This window comes from Podarcis melisellensis (genome assembly GCF_964234715.1).
Source record: "Podarcis melisellensis genome assembly, chromosome: 2".
Classification (NCBI taxonomy): Eukaryota; Metazoa; Chordata; class Lepidosauria; order Squamata; family Lacertidae; genus Podarcis; species Podarcis melisellensis.
The window spans coordinates 73743923-73763303 of NC_138529.1; the positions used below are offsets into that span (position 1 = coordinate 73743923).

General features: G+C 42.0%; 1 protein-coding gene across 3 annotated transcripts in view; it reads left to right on the forward strand.

Annotated features, from left to right (window-relative positions):
- The first annotated feature begins 565 nt into the window (after positions 1 to 565).
- The window catches only part of STAB1 (stabilin 1), a 90967-nt gene continuing 72151 nt past the window's right edge, over positions 566 to 19381 (forward strand). For 2 of the 3 annotated variants that reach the window (XM_081900188.1, XM_081900189.1), the window contains exons 1-11: positions 566 to 707; positions 3516 to 3652; positions 3983 to 4098; positions 4890 to 4975; positions 7998 to 8067; positions 8437 to 8532; positions 10391 to 10507; positions 11808 to 12004; positions 14877 to 15004; positions 16593 to 16720; positions 17368 to 17456. In XM_081900188.1, coding sequence (XP_081756314.1) covers positions 627 to 707; positions 3516 to 3652; positions 3983 to 4098; positions 4890 to 4975; positions 7998 to 8067; positions 8437 to 8532; positions 10391 to 10507; positions 11808 to 12004; positions 14877 to 15004; positions 16593 to 16720; positions 17368 to 17456 — 1245 coding nt within the window. In that variant the 5' untranslated portion in view covers positions 566 to 626. Of the gene's footprint in view, positions 708 to 3515; positions 3653 to 3982; positions 4099 to 4889; positions 4976 to 7997; positions 8068 to 8436; positions 8533 to 10390; positions 10508 to 11807; positions 12005 to 14876; positions 15005 to 15993; positions 16721 to 17367; positions 17457 to 19381 lie in introns of those variants that run through there. The other variant, XM_081900190.1, reaches the window with a different exon arrangement.

Sequence of the window (19381 nt, forward strand, 5' to 3'; positions counted from 1 at the left end):
CATGTCTAAGAAATAGTTGAGGCATTTTAGAGGGAAACTATCTTAATAAGATTTTTGTGAAGATGATCCCACACATTTTTAAAATACCCGCCCCAATATTTCTCAAATATGGCATGTAGTTTATTTTTTGAACAGTGGAAGCTTATTAAATGGCAGTAAAAACACAAAAACCCTGAAACAATTTGATCATACTATATTAATTTCCCATCTGAATCAAGATCCAATCTAGTTCAGCCTTCAGCTTTACTTCACAAGAATATGATTAGCATACTCCTTTCCATACTGCTGAAAACGAAGGATTTCCTTCCTTCTGTTTTGAACTGATACGTGAGAGGAAATCCATAGACGTTTCTGTTTTGAGCAAACTTTTTCCCCCTCAGGATCATTTTTGTACCTCTGCTTTCTCCCCACTTTAAAATATCTGCTGACTGACAATTCATGCTCAGTCAAAGCAATGCTGTTTTTGTATACTTTGGAATAAGAGACTCGCAGCATGCAAAAGCTTTTTCTCTGTTTACGTTTAACTTCTGGTTTTCTTGGATCTGATTCTTAGTAGGCGGTGTTATCTTGAAGAAACAGCATCTTCCACATCTCCCTTTAAGCACTGAGGTCTTTTCAATCAAGGCATGGCCATGAAAACTTCTGGCTTCTTCTTTTTATTCTATGCAGCATGCTTGATTTCTACAGCTGAAGAGAAAAGCCAGCAGGTAAGTTTGCTGCTGCAGCAGCCTTGGGTATTAGAAGGTGTTATTATATAGGCACTTACGTACTTGGAAGCAAGCGCCGTTGAACTCCCTGGGATCAGCCTGCAGTGAAATAGACAACAGCATGCCTAGTATATTGCTGTGAAGTTTTATATTTGAAACCATTAAATCACCTCTGTAATAAGGCTTTGTGGCTGTGGCCTATTACTCAGTTTAAAAAGTTAAATTGGCTATTTTTAATTTAAGTTAAGCCCAGGTTAAGTTGGCTATTTTTAATTTGTATTAATCACAGCCACAGATAGAAACAGTCTTCTCTGTGACAGTGCTTGCTTTCTCACACAGGTGAGAATGCCTCTTCTAAGACGGTAAATGCTTTTCTTAAAAACTATATTAAATTTGCATGTGCACTTCTGACTATGTAATTTATTACAGTGTGATAGATGGTAGATTAAGATTTATTTAACTTGGTGTCAACTGCTTGAGTGTTTGTGTGTGTCTGCATTCTTGTGTATGAAAAAATAGTTTGATAAGTAGGGTTAGATCCAGACTAGCCATGAGCACGGTTAAGTTCATGGGATGCTCCCAGGGATGGAAGGGAGGACAAGCAGATTGCTCCCCATGCCTACATGCGGCCTCCTAAAAGCTGCTCTAGATGGTTGAGGAGCTCTCTGGAACCATATGGGAGATGGCATGAATGGGGATTTGCAAGGGGAATTGATGGAAACTGTCTACACAAATGCACCTCGTCTTCTAGCAGGACCCTGTTAGGTTGGAGTCCCTTCCACAAACACAAGGAGCCCATTGATTCATGGAAAGGACATTCTGGATGCAATTGAGGGGCACATAGATATGAGTGAGAGACATATTCAGGAAGGCATTTGCCTCAGCACCGATAGTGGAGAGAAAAATAAATTGAGTACATAGAACAAGAAGAATCAGAATTGATAACGATTTGGCCTTTTCTGTAGGTAGGAAAAACTAATCAAGGACCTTTCCATGCTTATCTGTATGCAGAATAGACTTTAGCTTGTCCATTGTGAAATGAAAACCTCATAAACTTCCATTTATTTTTTTCATATCACACACTTCTGGAAATTGATTTTATACATGCAACTCAAAATAAATCAAAGCTCATTCAAAAAATAAAAAAGAATCACCACATGAGGTGGCTGATAATTATAACGAATCAATAGCTCCATCCTCTCTATATCACTGAACAATAATCTCCTCAAGAACTGAAGCTGCCGTGCTACGGATCAGCAAACGATGAGAGAAAGAAAAGGCCAGCCATTTCCAGTGAATCAAAAGAAGCAGCTTCCCTGTGTACACTAACATTTCAATCTGTGGGATTTTGTAAATAACAATATTCAGTCCTGAGACTTCTCTCGCAATCTGAATATTGGGTTTTAAGTTCCTGAGGGGTAGATAGGCACGTCATTGACTTTTGGTGAATATTGTGAAGAGGTATTGCAGTCCGTTTATATCAGCCAATGCTGAGGTATTACCCAAAGTTATGAATCAATGACACATCGTGTATTTCTGAAATAGGCTACTGCCAGAATCAGAAAACTTAACAAGGTGAGCAGTTTGGTCTCCCTGGCTGGTATGTGTATTTTGCTTAGGCGTCCATATTTCCTTTGATTTCACTTGAATTGTACACTTGCACATATCTACAGTGTATTGTACAAAAAAAAAAGAATCTGAAGGTTTGCCTGGACTTTGCACTTGTTGAAAAGTGAGGTATAATATTCTGGCTGGTCACTGTAGGAAACAGATGGCTGAGCTAGATAGAAAACTGAACTGCTTGGTCATAACAAGTAAGATGGTTTGCATGTGCTAAAGGATTACGTTCCTTAGCACAGTTACATTTTGTCACGAAGGAGAGCCCCTGGGAATAAGCTATATGGGCAAACATGTATGAGAGACCCCTGGCATGTTTTTCTTAAAAGAAGTACAGCCATGGGAGTGGGTAATCTGGACAGGAAAAACTGCTGGCACAGGTGGGTGGGTGTCTGAAAGTTTTATGCAAGAGGTAACCTGAATTTTAAATGCCACTTTGGGTGGGGGGGGGGGAGTAATTGAAATTGGAGAAACATCAGGCAGGGAAAAGGATAAATACAATCATTCCATCTTCAGCAGATTTCTCTACTCCAAATACCCCCACCCCAAAGTGTTTTAATTGCGCTGGAGCTTTGCTGCCTGCTCTTGGACAGCTTATAGTTAGCATTCCCAGCTGCAGTGTAGCTATCTGTCGGTGCAAACCTGTACATGCCTACTCCAAAGTAGGCCCCACTGAGCTCATTGGAAATACTGACACAAAAGTGATAACTGTATAGGATTGCAGGCTGAATGAAAGCACCTGCATGTGGCTAATCGAGGGGCCCTGCTATTGTCAGTGGACTTCTAATGATCTCAGGACAGAGATATAGTAGCCGCTGCCTGATCACATTGACAAGCAAGCACCATATGAGGTGTCACAGTGCAGGGACAAGCAGTCTGTGTGTTCCACCACATTTTATTTTCTGTGAAATGTTGCAGAGATAGGTAAGTGTGCCTGCATCTGTCTAACTGCTTCTGTTCACGTGTGCAAAAAAAAGGGAGGAAATTGTGCCTCATAAATGGTTCATTTGCATAGATTTTGTATGGCTCAATCAGCGTTGATCCCACAAGTCTATCAGTTGGCTCTTTTTCTAGACTGGGGATGAGAAATCTGAAAGACAGTGCTTGAAAATCGGTTTCATTTAATGGCTACCATATTGCAGTGCTGTTACGCGCTTAAGAATAATGGTGAATGCTCTTCCCACTTTCCAGTTAAAGTCTAAGAGATGTGACCAGAAGTTTACATATACACGCGATACACCTTGTACCTCTTGTGCCGTGGTTTCCAGGCTGCCATGCCCAAAAAGGTGGTCAAAAATACTTGGAAAGGATGGGCAGAAGAACTGCAGGTGAGGCCTTTGCTGCTTCTTTCTTTCTTTCTTTCTTTCTTTTTTATTTTATTTTCAGGGTAACATGATGTCGAACCATTGCTTGCTGTTCCCTTGAAGCTTTCTGCTCACTGACACTGAAAGAGCCAATCCACAACATTTTTTTCAAGCTCTAGTATGACAAAGAAGCATAATGCAGGGTTGGGCTATATGCAAATAGGAGGGGGAGATTTGATGCTGACTGTCTGGGTTCATCAGGGGCAGGGGACAAATTTAGATGCTGCTCCAGTGGTGTTTTTGAGTGCACCCCTTGTTTTCTCCTCTGCCAGACCGCTGTCGTTGCTCTTTCAGGTATACACTCAAGCTAGGCGAGACTACTCTTTTACTCCCTGGTTGTGCTCAAATATGTAAGCAGGAATTTGAGGAGAAACGCTGCTGTCCTGGTTTTTGGGGTCCTGCTTGCTACGGTAAGGCTTTGAATTAAGTGCATTAGATTCCAGTCAGGGATCCTGGAGCTTGAAACATGGTTAGGGCAGGCACCTGGCTCTGTATGTTCAAGCTTTGCAGCCCTCTTGAAACACAGAAGGGAACAGGAGTGTAAAATACTGGCCCCTGTGGGTAGACTGAAAACTGTGGATTGGTCCAACCTACTACAAAAACTGGGAGCCAGACAGACAGACCTTCTGCCCTGCCAGGTTGGCAGAACAGAGCAGGGCGGGCTGCACTTCAGGCTCCACCACGGCCTACTTTTCTGCTCCTATCCAGACACAGCTTTAAGAACAGTTGCCCAGAATGGTCCTGGGTATACCCTTCTACATGCAGGAGTGGAGACTTCCCCTCCATTCCAGTTCACTATGAAGAGCTTGACCTACATTGTTTGAATAAGCTTAAGAACTCAGTTGCTTTAATAGAAGTGGGGTGCGGGCCATAGTATACCATAAGTACCGGTAATAGGCTCCATAATAATGTAAATAATAGGGCTGCCATACATCTGGATGTTACCGGGATTTCAAAGGCAGAATTGACACCCAGGGGGAATTTCTGAAACACCCCCCCCCCCCGAATGGTCAATCAAAAAAACATTTATTTTGGCATTTTTATAAAAGCTCAACAACTTTGGGGTCTTTTTTGGGGGGGTGACTTGATTTTCACTTTTTGAAATATGACAACCCTAGATAATAAAGGGGTGGGTGTGAGGAGAAACCAACACTGATTTTAGTAACTGAAACTGGTCTGCAACTGTGTTTTTGTTTTCCAGAATGCCCTGTTGGATCTGGAAACGTATGCAGTGGTCGGGGGACTTGTTTGGAAGGTTCAGCACAGAACGGAACTTGCATCTGTGAGGTAAAAGTGGGGCTGTTTGCAATTAGCAATGGTTGTTGCGTGTTTCCTGGGGCTATGGTTGCACATCCAGTCAGGATAAACCAGAGAACAATGGTCTTCTGGGAAAAGATGTTTGCAAGGTGAAAAACATTGCAAAGGAACAAAGCTAGGGCAACTACAAAGAAAGCATCTTCATCTACAAAGGCTAATAAGCAAGGGCTTCAGATGGGGCAGGTAAGGGACATTTTGACAAAGAAGTAGCAGTAGCACAGTCATATGGTTAGGGAACCAATGGCCTCTTTAATTTGCCAGGCTTTCTGGGGTTTTTAAGTTTTGTGTTTATTCCACTTCAATATAGCTGGTTCCCTTTAGAGCTCTGTCGCTCCACAATGTCTCTTACTGAAAATCTTGCCCCAGCCCGCCGAGATTTCCTTCCTGTTATTCAGCTAAAAAAAACCCCATTGCTTTTGGCTGAGGCAATGCCTGTATATTAACGGTGGCTTTTTTCACTGGTAAGGCATTCTTCACATTTTAAGCAGGCTTTGAAAAGGGTACTACAAAAGAGCTCAAAATGCACCTAACCAGATCTAATAGGTTGTTGTATGCTATTGAGAGAAAATTTCAAATATATTGGAAGTTTCTTACGCAGAGGAAATAATTTTTGTTGGGCAGAAGGGTTTTATTTTTTAAGATGAGGTTTCAAAGAATGGACTATCACACATTCACAATCTGTGTCTCTAGGTATTTATACTTCCCCCTTTAAAAAGACCACATTTATGTAACAGTAGCACAGTATTTATTTCTCCATTTGGATTAAATACACCTACAGTAGGAATGAAGAACATGTGGCCCTCCAGATGTTGGTGGACTTCTATTCCAGTCACCCCTTACTGTTTGGCCTGCTGGCTGGGGGCTGATTTGACATAGAGTTCAACAACATATGGAGGGTTATAGGTTCCCCATCCCTGAGCTTCAGACCACATATCACATTTTCTTGCATATATTATGAGCATTGAATTAGGGAAGGATCTGCTTCCTTTCATATGGTCTAGGCTATATTGGTAATGCAGAAAGCTCAGATCATGACTGTGTTCAGTTCAGTTCATGATAAGTCATTAGAATTGGAGCAGATGATCAGCGTAGTCTTGTTTCTAACCACTGAAGCATGGCAATGTTCATTACAATGAAATAACCTCTGAAATATGCATAGTCTCTCTTAAAATTTCCTTTAAAAACAGTGATTCCATTCTACAACTTCTCAGGTTTCCTTACTGCATTGTATGTGCATTCTTTAAGTAAGAAAATGTCACCCTAGCACAGATACTGCTAATGAAATGAATTGTCATTTGCTGCTTCCTCATCGGCAAAGGGGGATGGTTTGCCTCTTGTTTGTGACATAGCATTTTAACAATATTTGAAAAATACTGGCTCTTAATTTCAGGATAGCAATTTCCCTCAATTTATCATTTTCCCAGTCTTGAATTCTGTTCTCCACATTTCTGTGATTTAAAAAAAATGCTTATGGTAATCCCTCAGCTTTTTAGTGTGAGTTTCTCCTCATGAATATATTTTTGTACGCAGCTTTGACTTATGTACACATTTGTGCAAGAAATTTTATCTAACACAATGCCTTTTTTGTTATTGTCATTAATAAATTCATTTATGTGAATGCTTTCTCCTAATATCTGCATTTTTGCATTGCGAAAATTAGGTAAGTGCAGATTTTGAACAATTCTCATATTGGTTCAGAAATGATAGATTTGCCTTTAAAGGTGAACTTAACTGAATTTCCCCTCTACCCTAATCGTCACACACTGGCACACACGTGTATTAATTTTAATGTTTGCAGCCCAAAGAGAAATGGCTACGAATCAACATACATACCCTGTATATTTGGAATTCCCTTCAAATCATGGTTTTCATTTCTGTATGGCAAACTTATTCTCTGATCAGGCACACTGTCAATGGCTGCCAAATTCCGCAGCTGGAGGCAGCAATGCTTCTGAATCCCAGTTGCTGGAAACCCAGTTGCTGCTTTCATGTTTCCCACAGGCATCTGGGTGGCCGCTGTGAGAAGAGGATGCTAGACTAGCTGGGCCATTGGCCTGATTCAACAAGGACTTATTATGTTCTTGTTGTTGTTTAGTCATTTAGTCGTGTCCGACTCTTCGTGACCCCATGGACCAGAGCACTCCAGGCACTCCTGTCTTCCACTGCCTCCCGCAGTTTGGTCAGACTCATGTTTGTAGCTTCGAGAACACTGTCCAATCATCTCGCCCTCTGTTGTCCCCTTCTCCTTGTGCCCTCCATCTTTCCCAACATCAGGGTCTTTTCCAGGGAGTCTTCTCTTCTCATGAGGTGGCCAAAGTATTATGTTCTTACTGTGAACAAAAATTTCCAGGTTGGCCTTGATAGATTTGTGCACTTCCAAAGAATGAGCTTCAATCTGAATACAAGCCTAAAATGGGTCATTTGAATCATTCCTTATTTGTATGGAAACAAAAAAATGCACTTCCTTTTATCTGTTTCTGCTTACTTCAGGAGAAATATTACTTTCATAGATTTGCCCCCCCCCCTTTTTGTCTCATGTGCATCCTGTATTTATTCTATTTATTTTCTTTAACAAAAACATTTTCATCCTGCCTTTCCATAATTGCTCGAGTCAGCCATCCATGTCATAAAAACAACACAAAGGATAAAAACTAAGAGAACCAAGCCAAACCAATGTGTAGGTCACTGGCTTCAAGTGGCATGGCAGCCCCTTGGGGCTAACTTCCCATTCATAAAATGTTTGTCAGACACAAGAAAAATTATACTAATAACAGTCCCTTCTTCTCAAGAAAAACAAACTAATTGGCACAATTTTGGAATGACTAAGTGTGCAAACAGGTGATTGACAACATGTATAGATAGAATCTCCCATTCCCTTTGTGTATGTGACAAGTCCAAGGTGACTTTTACATCTGGATGTCAAGCAAGGCTGTTGCAATGTAAGGATCATGGAAGTGCCAATGTAAAAAGTTGTTCTTTTTAATTCATTTAGGAGAAGTATAGTGGCTATGCATGCCAAAACTGCCTGGATGAAACACGTTTTGGCCCTGACTGTCAATCTGGTAAGCTTCTTGACTTAAAAGTGAAATTATTTACCGGTAACTGTAATGAGTGACCCATTTTCAGCTGTAGGATATCTGCTGGGGTAGGCAGAGGAGATCCATGTGGACAGGAAATGACTGCAGTATTTTTGGGTAGGATCATCTTAGTTAATTTGGGAGACAGGAACCACAAACTCAGTGAGTGTGGAAATCCTCCTTTCTCTTTTCTGTGTCAGGTTGCTTAGTAATGCCCTGGATGGGACACAAATATACTTTTAGCTATTTTCCTATGTGCAAAAGCTACTATATATATGTAATAGCTTTGGGACCCCCTACCCCATATTCTCCAGACAATGTTCCTCCATCATCATTTTCTTTTCTCTCGCCTAGTATGTGAGTGTCAACACGGGATCTGCAACAATGGACCTTCTGGAGATGGAAGCTGTACCTGCTACGCTGGCTATACTGGCCCAAAGTGTGACCAAGGTGTGTACTTTCCGCATGTCCTTTCTCACAAGATTCCTTAAAGAAAAACTCCATACAGAACAAATGTAGGGAATGACCGCTCCCCGCTTAAAACGGGGACGACCTTTGCGTGGACGTGCGCAGCCCTGGATCTGGAGCGGCCCCATCAGAATAGGCTTGGCTTTGCCTTCCCTCAGGTGGGATACCTGGAGGTCTCCGCCTACCTCAGTCAGTTGTCCAATCCCACCTGGTGGAAGCGTTGCCAAGGAGACCAGACCAGGTAGGGGAGGGATTACCTGCCCACACAATAGAGGGAGGATCTTACCTGGGAATCCTCACTTGGCTCCAGAGCTTCTCCCACCCTACCCACCCTCAGTTAATGTCTTATTTGCAGGTTAACTTTTCTTCATAGGTTTCTTGTTAAGCTGTGAGGAGTTTGTGGATGCAGTGGAAAGGGACAAGAAAGGGTTACGTTGGGCTAATTTTGGGGTGTGTTTGTTCTGCACCTGCAACTAGTTAAGCATGTGAGAGGGACTCAGGACAATCTAAATACACTTCAGTTTGAAGCAAGCTTGCTCTTGGCCTCTGCTCTTGGCCAGAGCCTGGGTCGGAACACTGCAAGAAGACTGTATGTTGCCAGAAAGACCGTAGACCAGGCATAGGCAAACTCTGGCCCTCCAGATGTTTGGGACTACAATTCCCATCATCCCTAGCTAACAGGACCAGTGGTCAGGGATGATGGAAATTGTAGTCCCAAACATCTGGAGGGCCAGAGTTTGCCTATTCCTGCCGTAGACTGTATGTAGCTTCTAAGCTTTGGAGAACTGCATTATGCTGCCAGTAAAAGAACTCACACTACCTAGAACTGTCTGGTGTTTTTTTTCTATTCCATTGTCACGCTCCTTTGCTTGTGAGAACTGCAGAAACACACACACACCCCAATAACTGGGTAAGGAAGGGCAACTAAGCAGTTCCTGACATAGTCATAGCATGTATTCAGGGCAGGAACTTATTTATGCTTGGAAATGTCACAAATGTGGCTGATGCGTCCACATTTATTGCATGACCTGGCTTGACTGTCGCGGGCATTTCCTTAGTAATCAAGTACTAACTGCCATGTGAATTTATGCCTAGACAAACATCTTACAATGTCATGTCCTGCCTATGCCATCATTTTATTTATTTATTTAGAAGAATATGTATATACCACTGTTCAGTAAAAAAATAATTATGTTATATTTACAATTTCTTATTTAAAAATACTGTACTGCTAATGTTGTACACTTAATCCCTATCCCCCCCCCCCGATACCTTATAATTTCCCTTTGGCCATGGGGCCCAAGCTCAGGTCCTTCACATCCCAGGCAAGAGCTGTGTATTTTTGTTTGTTGTTGTTTCATTTGACTTTCATTGAGTACTCTACCTAATAGAACTAAACTGTCTCAGGGCTCATCCCTCCCTTTTCAGACCCAATAAAAATTGTGTCTGTTCTACTTATTGTGTAAATAGCTAGTGTTCTTTTTTTTAAAAAAAAAACACAGCTCAATCATGGGAAATTAAGAATGAACAAGCTGGAAAAAGATACTGAGGTGCAATCATAGCATAGCATAGCATAGCATAGCATAGCATAGCATAACATAAAACATCATAACATAACATAACATAACATAACAACAACATAACATAACATGCAGCTGTGGATCTTGGGCCTAGATGTGTCCTTAGATATGCTAGATACTCATGCAGACCAGAATCCTGTGAGCCCTTAGTTGTGAGTGAACACACTGAGGCTGACTTAAACAAGTGTACCCAAGGGGCTGAAAGCCTCATATTTTCCTTGGATGCCCAGTTTAAAATATCTCTGTTTTAAACATTTCAGAACTTCTCAACTGCGGAGGTGTAATCTGCGAAGCCAATTCCATTTGTGTGGTGAAGGGTGGGCAGTCGAGGTGTGAATGTCTGCCAGGCTACAAGAAAAATGGAATTTACTGTCAAGGTGAGAGGCAATGTGTGGTATTTGAGTAGCACTTTATAGTGTTCAAAGCCCTTCACATGCATCTGTAGCAAATGTATACTAATTAAACCTATGACAGCTTCAACAGTATATAAGCAGTAAAATGATAATGCAGTTGAATAATAATAATTAAAAAAACCAAGCCAACCACCTGTTCTCTAGGCCTACTGAAATAACAATGTCTAAACAGCTTTCAGGAAGCTGAGTATTGAATTACCTCCCCAAATTTCCCTGAGGAAAGTTCTAAAGTGTGAATGCTACTGCTGAAAAAGTCCCTCCTCCTCATTCCCACCAATCTAACATGAGGCAAGGAAGGACCTCAGGGCAGAAACTTATTCAAAAGATCCCAAAAGAAGGGGAGCTAGTAAGAGAGAAGTGTTGCCATAAGGAATCAGGGCCCAGACCATTTAGGGCTGTAAACTCAACAAAATCACTACGAATTGTGCTTGGAAAAATACCTATGAAACCAATGCAGTTGTTAAAACACAAGTGCTGATGTGTTTCCTTTGGCTCATCCATGAAAATTAACCCAGTCTCCACATCTTGAACTAACTGAAGTTGAACAATTTTCTCATTTGGAGGATATCATTGTAGTCCAGTCTGGCATGTATCAAAGAATGACCAGGATAAACAGTTGCCTCAAATACTACCTGTGGATCCAGGAGCAAGGCCTGGAACAGCACTCCAAAGCAATGCACCCAATCTTTATTAGGCTTCTGTTAGGTAACCTCCCCTTTTGGATTGAGTTTTAGCTTATTCACCCTCACTCACTCCCGCATTGACTCCAGTCACTTATTCAGAACTTCCACACACTCACCCAGCCCTGTTAAAAGGAAGTAGAACTGAGTGTCATCCCAAAACAGCTAGACAGCTGCTCCCTCCATTCATGTAGATGTTGAAAGGCATGGGGTCAAGTTCAAAGCTTTCTGAAGATCATTGTATAAATCCCTTGGGACCAAGGCATCAGTTTCCTAGCACTGCCACTGAGGCCTGATAGAACCACCAGAAAGTGATGTCATTGGCCAAATCAGTGACTGCAGTGCCAAGATCTTGACCTGGTTGATATTAGCTTTGGTGAGGTACATGTTGCACAGATGAAGGAGACGCTTTCAAATTAGATCACGTCTACTGAATTTCAGCAAAAAAATTATCCAAGTACATGCTACCCCTTCCATTGGTTGACTGTGTAACTATACTGCACAGCCTTTAAGGTCTGGGGATTAGGCATCTTTATCCAGTCTATCATTTACCCATAATATCCTTCATTTACCTTTTTTTCCAGACCAGGATCCTTGCAGCTCCTACCCATGCTCCTCGTTTGCAACTTGCAAGACTCTTGGGCCAAACAAGTATGAGTGTACTTGCAAAGCTGGGTACCTCGGAAATGGGAAGATTTGCCAACCCATAAATCCTTGTCTCACTGATAATGGAGGCTGCCCTAGAAATTCTTCCTTGTGTAGCTATATAAGACCAGGAGAGGTAAGATAATTAATTGCAGTTAGGTTTGCTAATAATGTGCAGTAATATTATTAATAATAATAATAATAATAATAATAATAATTTTTATACCCCGCCCTCCCCAGCCAAGGCTGGGCTCAGGGCGGCTAACAAGCAATAATAAAAACAAGTTGAATGAATACAACTTAAAAACAAGATTAAAATGCAACATTAAAATATTGAAACATTAAAATATTAAAATGCAGCCTCATCACAGGAGGAGAAAGGAAAAAGAAAAAAGAAAGAGGGGGAGGGAATCAAATTGGCTCCAAGCCAAAGGCCAGGCGGAACAACTCTGTCTTACAGGCCCTGTGGAAAGAAATCAGATCCTGCAGGGCCCTGGTCTCATGAGGCAGAGTTTTCCACCAGGCCGGAGCCAGAGTTGAAAAGGGCCTGGCTCTGGTTGAAGCCAATCTAACTTCCTTAGGGCCCGGGACCACTAGGGTGTTGCTATTTATGGACCTTGAGGCTCTCCGTGGGGCATACCAGGAGAGGAGGTCCTGTAGGTACGAGGGTCCTAGGCCGTGAAGGGCTTTAAAGGTCAAAAGCAGCACCTTAAATCTGACCCTGTACTCCACCGGGAGCTCCCATGGCAGAGACCCCATACAGTCAGATATATTGGCTACCACAAGACCACACAGGTTCAGCTGTTACTGTTCTGCCCTAAAAGCAAATGACACTGTGTGCAGTTTTTTAGATAGTTTTCAAAATGGCTGTAGATGATACTTCCTAGAAATGGAAGGGATAAAACTTATAAAACCACTTGAAAGCTGAATAATTTATCAGCGGAGAATAAGTCATTGTGGATTACTTCAGTGGTCACACTCTATAGTACAGATTACTAGAGAGTCACACTCTGTGCAACAAAGAGTAGTTAGCTTGCAATAAGGATCTTTTAAGTTTGCATGTTCCAAAGTGCAGAAAGTTTCCAGAGAAAGGTGGGAGTGAAACTAGACCCAGCCAAGACCATCTCTTGGCGCCATTGTTGGGAAAGCTGCAGGTAGCCCACTATACGTGTCTTTGGTGTAATTTCTTATGGTATGTTCTCAAGCATAGGTTTGTCTGCAAAAAAGAAAAAAAGGGGGGGGAAGCATCATAAGCACTTGTTTGAAACACTTGCATTGACATACATGTTTATTTTATACTGAAGTGCATGTTGGTTTGGAAGTTAGTCCCACTGTGTTTATTGGGGCTTCATCCCTAGTAAGTATGTTTTCAGATGGCAGTCAGAATGGTCTTTTGAGGTTCAAAATTGTTAATCAGGACCACCAGCTGCTGCCATGTCCCCATTACACAATGGACTATTAGCTTGTACTTTTAATAATAGTATCCCAAAGCTGAAATACGTTCACGGAATATCAGTGATATTTTATGGATGCTTTTATAGATATTGGCCACTTACCATCTTGCTGGTGAGTGGCGGTTGCGGCTTGGACGTGCGACGCCATTTTAGGATGTTCTTTTCGTCCTCTCCAGCTGCCACGAAGGCTCACGAGTTCCCGCCAAACTCATCCTTCAAACCAGCCAATCTGCAGTGGGGTGGGGCACGGCCATTTACTTAGCCCGGCAGCTGGGAGCGTCACTCACCCTTCCCCTCCCTTCATTAATAGTTGATTACTGCTCTCACCATTTCTTTTCAGCTAGGAGCGCTTTGCTGTGGTCTTTTGGCAGTTGCCGTATTCGGAGCCAGAAAGGAATTTCCCCTGCTCTGCAGGTTTCACCTTTCCCATAGCACTAGTCACAACTTTGACGGTTTAGGCCTTGGGCAGAATCCTAGAGTCTTCCATCCAATCGGGGTGTGGTGAAGTGGTGAATCACCCACCCCTTGTTCCCTGTGATGGTGATAACAGGCTACCCCGTTAGAAGGGTCCGAAGGGAAGTCTCTGTCCAAAGAGCCAATTGCGTAGGGCTAGTTCCTTGTGAACTGCAAGGAAGAGATGCTGAAGGAGCCTTGTGCAAATGTTCCCTCAAAGATATCATGTGTTGTTGTTTAGTCGTTTAGTCATGTCCGACTCTTCGTGACCCCATGGACCAGAGCATGCCGGGCACTTCTGTCTTCCACTGCCTCCCGCAGTTTGGTCAAACTCAGGCTGGCAGCTTCGAGAACACTATCCAACCATCTTGTCCTCTGTCGTCCCCTTCTCCTTGTGCCCTCCATCTTTCCCAACATCAGGGTCTTCTCCAGGGAGTCTTCTCTTCTCATGAGGTGGCCAAAGTATTGGAGCCTCAGTTTCAGGATCTGTCTTTCCAGTGAGCACTCAGGGCTGATTTCCTTCAGAATGGATAGGTTTGATCTTCTTGCAGTCCATGGGACTCTCAAGAGTCTCCTCCAGCACCATAATTCAAAAGCATCAATTCTTCGGCGATCAGCCTTCTTTATGGTCCAGCTTTCACTTCCATACATCACTACTGGGATAACCACAGCTTTTACTATATGGACCTTTGTTGGCAAGGTGATGTCTCTACTTTTTAAGATGCTGTCTAGGTTTGTCATTGCTTTTGTCCCAAGAAGCAGGCGTCTTTTAATTTTGTGGCTGCTGTCACCATCTGCACTGATCATGGAGCCCAAGAAAGTAAAATCTCTCACTGCCTCCATTTCTTCCCCTTCTATTTGCCAGGAGGTGATGGGACCAGTGGCCATGATCTTAATTTTTTTGATGTTGAGCTTCAGACCATATTTTGCGCTCTCCTCTTTCACCCTCAATAAAAGGTTCTTTAATTCCTCCTCACTTTCTGCCATCAAGGTTGTGTTATCTGCATATCTGAGGTTGTTGATATTCCTTCCAGCAATCTTAATTCCGGCTAGGGATTCATCCAGCCCAACAAAATGCTCCTCTGGTGTCTCTTTCCTTAGGCACGTTGTCTGTGTAAGCCAGGATTCATCAGGCAGGGTGATAAAGATTGCTTCAGCACCCTTTCATGTCAGCCGCATAACTGTGACAGATCTGCGAAGTGTGAGATTGACCCAGATGCTTCAATAAGGTAAGCTTTTCAGGAACACATTATGAAGGTTGAGGTGGGGAAAACTGTTCTGTAGCTATAGTGTTCCTTTGCTCAATTTTAACTGCTGGAGAAAAGGCATGCATATAGGATAAAAGGAAGGATAGAGGTTAAAGGCTAATGATCAGGAGGGTAGGAAGGTGGGGGAAAGTTTTCCCAAAAGGTTCTTTCGGGTTCAAAACCACTCCCACCGATAACAATCACTCACAGAAATCAACAATACAAGGACAATGCAATAAGAACAAAGAAAAGCAACCATTATCTAAAGAGTCTTGAAAAATTCCAGAATAAAAGGAATAAAGGCAAAAGGAACAAAGTAACTACAGTTTTGCTAATGTGCTGTGTGATTTATAAGCAAGCAAGAAGCAACAAAAGAACATTAATGTGAATTGTACCCTAGGATTATCTTGATTTTAACTGCTGGAGAAAAGGCATGCATATAGGATAAAAGGAAGGATAGAGGTTAAAGGCTAATGATCAGGAGGGTAGGAAGGTGGGGGAAAGTTTTCCCAAAAGGTTCTTTCGGGTTCAAAACCACTCCCACCGATAACAATCACTCACAGAAATCAACAATACAAGGACAATGCAATAAGAACAAAGAAAAGCAACCATTATCTAAAGAGTCTTGAAAAATTCCAGAATAAAAGGAATAAAGGCAAAAGGAACAAAGTAACTACAGTTTTGCTAATGTGCTGTGTGATTTATAAGCAAGCAAGAAGCAACAAAAGAACATTAATGTGAATTGTACCCTAGGATTATCTTGATTTTACTGCAGCTTTTAACTGACACTAGCTATATTTATTGCATCTGTTATCATATTATTGTTGCGTAGTAAGTTAAATGATGTCACAAGCTACTGTGAACATTTAAAGATTGATAAGCAATGTTTAATTTAATTATTTCTGTTAAGTGTTGAATGCTACCCCTATCTCTGAGCCATGTGAAATTCCAGGGGTTCCTGCTGCTTACCCAGTGTTCAGCTTTCTCAGAATGAGGGACAGTGGAGACGGTAGTGTCTTTAGGATATTTGGTTTATTTAAACATTTATGCAGTCTGAGCCTGAGATGGAGGAGTTCTCCAACATTCACACTCAAAGGGGGTCTTGCCTCTCCCATGGCCATGGTCTTGGATTCAAGTAGAAATCAAACATGGCTCTGACCTTCTGCCTTCCTAGCCTGCTGCCTTGTTTCCAGCTTCTACGTTAACATAAAACTCTACTCTGAACTCTGGCCTTTGTCCTTCTCACCCACAACCAGGTGAGGGGGGGGGCACCCATTTGTAATCTGGCACAGAACCACTTCCTTTGTTACCTTAGCGACCCAAACTTAGGCCTGGGTAGTTCAGCAATTTAAACCTTGCTGGATCCAGGAATTGGAAGGAACTCAGGCATACAGCTTAATCCCCCCCCCCCCAACTCACAACACTATTAAAATGTCCATTGTCCGTCCCATGGTGCATGTGACTCCGGCATTGCTATAAATCTGTGTGACTTAGTTACAACCAGGCTTAGTAACTGAGCAGCTTACAGGGGTGGGAGGGACCATTCTCATTCTTCTCTTATATTGATCAGATGTACCTGCAAAGATGGAGAAATTGGAGATGGCAGGAAGTGTTACAAAACCTTCCTGGGGGAGATCTCTTCTCTGAATGTGGTAGGGAGACACGCCAGGGCAATGAGCAATGCAATCAAAATGTTTGGTAAGTTTCTTCAGTGTTGGTTTGATTATGCATCTGGAAGTATTTTAATTATGTATTTCAGAACATAATTAAAATATTTTTGGTGGCCATTTCAGGTTCATTTCACCAAACAGGTCCTGTCAGCAGCAATGATGGCGAACCAAGACAGTTATGTGGGTGACTCTTGGGTAGATGGGCCAAATTATGATCAACTGCTATTATCAGAGTTATTATTTATCTTATTTACAATATTATATTTTAATTATTTATAATAAGCATTATAGTATTATAATATTTGTTGATTATGTTACCGCTTTACAGATTTAATTTTTTTATTATGTATGCAGCTGTAGGTGCTTTAGACAGAGAAGTGGGGTAGAAATGTATAAAATAAGCTCAAATAAAGAAAATTTAAACTGGGAAAATGGCACAGGTGAAAACATTTTCCATTGTTCTTCAGGGTAGTGATGGGGCGGCTGCTTTTAACAAAACAAAAAGGAATGTGAGGCAATCTATAATGGGATCTCTCTTTAGTACTAAAAAAAGTGAAAGTTGTTCACCTCTGCCTGAAGATACAGTTCAGCATAAATATTCTGCCAAATCTAATCAGGTCTGTCACAATCTATTATACTAATTGTTTTTCTTGGGGGGGGGGTTGTCTTTTACAGAGATGGGTTGTTCATTTCTCCTGGAAAACCATGGGCCTTTAACTGTGCTTGTGCCAGCCAATCTTTACTATGACAGAATGGAGTTTAATGTAAGCGCTGGTGTCTGTTGGTAAATATTGCTACTTCTGAAATTGGTCTTTACGGAAAAGGGGAACGGTCATCCACACTTTTTCCTTGTTTTGGTTCAGGCCAATATCATGCCTAACCCAGCAGTCTGTTCTCAGAGTGGCCAGCCAGAAAGCTGAAAGCTGCACCCATGGGCAAAGCACTCTCCCCGCTTGGGATGCCGGTAACTGGTGTCCAGAGGTGTTCTGCCACTGACAGTGGAGGCAAAACATAGCCATCATGGCGAGTAGCCACTGAGAGCCTTATCCTCCATGAACTCATCTAATCCTGTTTTAAAGCCATGCAAGTTGTTGGGCCATGTGAAGAAGTACTTTATTTTTTTCTGTCCTGCATTGTCCAACATTCAGCTTCTTTGGATGCCCCCAAGTTCCAATACTATGGGAGAGGTTTCTCCAAACCATGCATAATCTTCAACACTTTTATCAGGTCTCCTGTTACTCACCTTTCTTATACTGTAAACTTAAAAAGGCCCTTTCCTCATAGGGGACTTGCTCAACTCCCTCGATCATTTTAGATGCCTTTTTCTGAACCTTTCCCAACCTTACAAATCCTTTTTGCCTTGTGAAGACTAGAACTCTACGCAGTATTCCAAGTGCGGTCACACCATAGACTTGTTTAAGCGTGTTATGGTATTGGCGATTTTATTTTTCAATCTTGTCCTTAAGGTCCTCCAGCCCTCAGGGACATCTTCATCAACCTACTAACCCCAAGTTTGTGTTCCTAGTTGGACACTGCCAGTTCAGACAGTTAATTGAATTTGCCATTTCACTTCTCATTTGCTTTGTTTGTAGATATTTTCTTGGAGCTCCTCACAATCTCTTTTTGCTTCAACCACCCTGAACAATTTGGTATCATCAGCAAACTTGGCTACTTTACTATATATCATCAAGTTGAAAAGCACAGCCCTCAGTACTAGTCCTTTGAGGACTCTGCTTTTTACCACCCTTCATCAGGAGCACTACCTATTTATTCCAACTCTGCTTCCTGTTTCTAAACCACTTAACTGATCCACAAGAGGACATCTCCTTTTACAGTCCATGACAATTTCACGCGAGGGTTCCATTTCTTGCCCAACCACCACCATGCCCTGGTGGAGCGTGTGTAAGTTTGCCCCGCCCTGTTATACCTGCCACCGTTATGCCCTGTTCATGATGTGTTGTTGAGTGACATTTTTGCTCACTTCTGGATTCGGTGTGTGCACAATTGTTTGTCTTTTGAACGCACGTTTATTGGTCTTTACCTCTATTCCACGACTGCTAAGCTTACTCAAAAGGCTTTGGTGAGGGACTTTACCTAAAGCTTTTTCAAATTCTAAATACAAGCCATTCAACAAACATACCCAGTGATATTAAAAGTTCCTCCTTCTACATTTGGCTTGTTTGTTTGCTTTTTGCCATCCTGAAGAGGAATAAAATTATGGTGAATATAGCCTATTTTAGCTACTTAAAACATAAAAATTAATCATTCCTTCTTATTTGTATTTTAACCCTCCAAGCCCAGAAATGTAAATGGATATTAGGGCAAATAAGAGAGGCTGTTCAAGAGGTGATAAAAATACCCCCCCCCCATCAGACAGCAATAAAATGTGCTGAATCTGCAAAGAGGAAGATAGAGCCCTTAAAATCCTCAGCACCTCAGTAGAACTCTGCCCACATTAGTAGTGATGCTGCAATTAGGAACATATGAAGAGTCTGCTAGATCAGACTCTAGTCCAGCAACCTGGTCTCTCCTCTTGGTCTCTTGCAGTGAAAATTAAAAGTAATTTTTGGGCTGCAACCCTAATCCCACTTATCTGGGAGTAAATTCCATTGCACTCAGTGGGACCTCTGAGTAGACGTTTGGATTGCACTGTGAATTAGTCGGTCAAATGTTTATTATTTGTAGCCAA